The sequence below is a fragment of the Otolemur garnettii genome, unplaced genomic scaffold (assembly GCF_000181295.1).
Source record: "Otolemur garnettii isolate 467f Iridium unplaced genomic scaffold, OtoGar3 scaffold00082, whole genome shotgun sequence".
NCBI classification, from domain to species: Eukaryota; Metazoa; Chordata; class Mammalia; order Primates; family Galagidae; genus Otolemur; species Otolemur garnettii.
The window spans coordinates 7,723,371-7,724,129 of NW_003852477.1; the positions used below are offsets into that span (position 1 = coordinate 7,723,371).

Here is a 759-nt window from a genome sequence, read left to right on the forward strand (position 1 = left end):
CAGGTGTGAGAGTGTACTGAGATCAAGAGAACAAGCAGGCCTGTGGCAACTTTTATTAAGAGTTGCTCAAGGGAGTCTGAATTTTGTGTGGTCAGTACTGTTGATCCCATAAGCATACTGTCCTCATCAAATTGCTGGGCCCAGACAAATTTTTGGCTCAGATAAACATGCCACATGCGTGGGCAGCAGGATAAACTGCTGGGGGATTTCCTTTAATGACCAAGCACCCCTTCCTTCCAGGCGGCCACGTGGTGGAGGAGCACCCAGAGGCTTCCCGAACTCCAGAAATACCACTGTCTGCACATGTCATTTTTATGTTAGCTAGCATCTGCCTTTCTACACAAAGTTACTATTAATTGATATTTGACTTTTTCTGGAAATAGAAGCATACCATGCACATTTCATGACCAGCAAAGTCTGCTGCTCCAGCGTCCTAACCGAAAGATGATCATTTGTTAGTTGCCTTGAAATAATGAATATATTTCCATATGGTCCCTAACACTTTCTTAATGTACCAAGGGCTTCTTACCTCTGCCCTGCCCTCTCCCCAGAAAATTTGTTTTTCCAAAAAATGTCAGCTATATCTACACTGTGCTCAAGTCCTATGTTTCTTGATATATGTAACTCTACCACGGTCTTCTTACTAATATTTCCTTTCAAACAATTGAATTCTGTCCTCAGATTATTGAAGACTAAACCTAATGTGGAACCGAGGATAAAATTTTGAGTAGAGTTGATCAAAATCAATAAAGACAGTAT

At 41.2% G+C, this 759-nt stretch overlaps 1 protein-coding gene across 1 annotated transcript in view; it reads left to right on the forward strand.

Annotated features, from left to right (window-relative positions):
- The window catches only part of TDGF1 (teratocarcinoma-derived growth factor 1), a 2,603-nt gene extending 2,247 nt beyond the window's left edge, over positions 1–356 (forward strand). Inside the window, exon 5 of the mRNA XM_012808035.2 lies at positions 241–356. Coding sequence (XP_012663489.1) covers positions 241–356 — 116 coding nt within the window. The remainder of the gene's footprint in view (positions 1–240) is intronic.
- Positions 357–759: the final 403 nt, after the last annotated feature.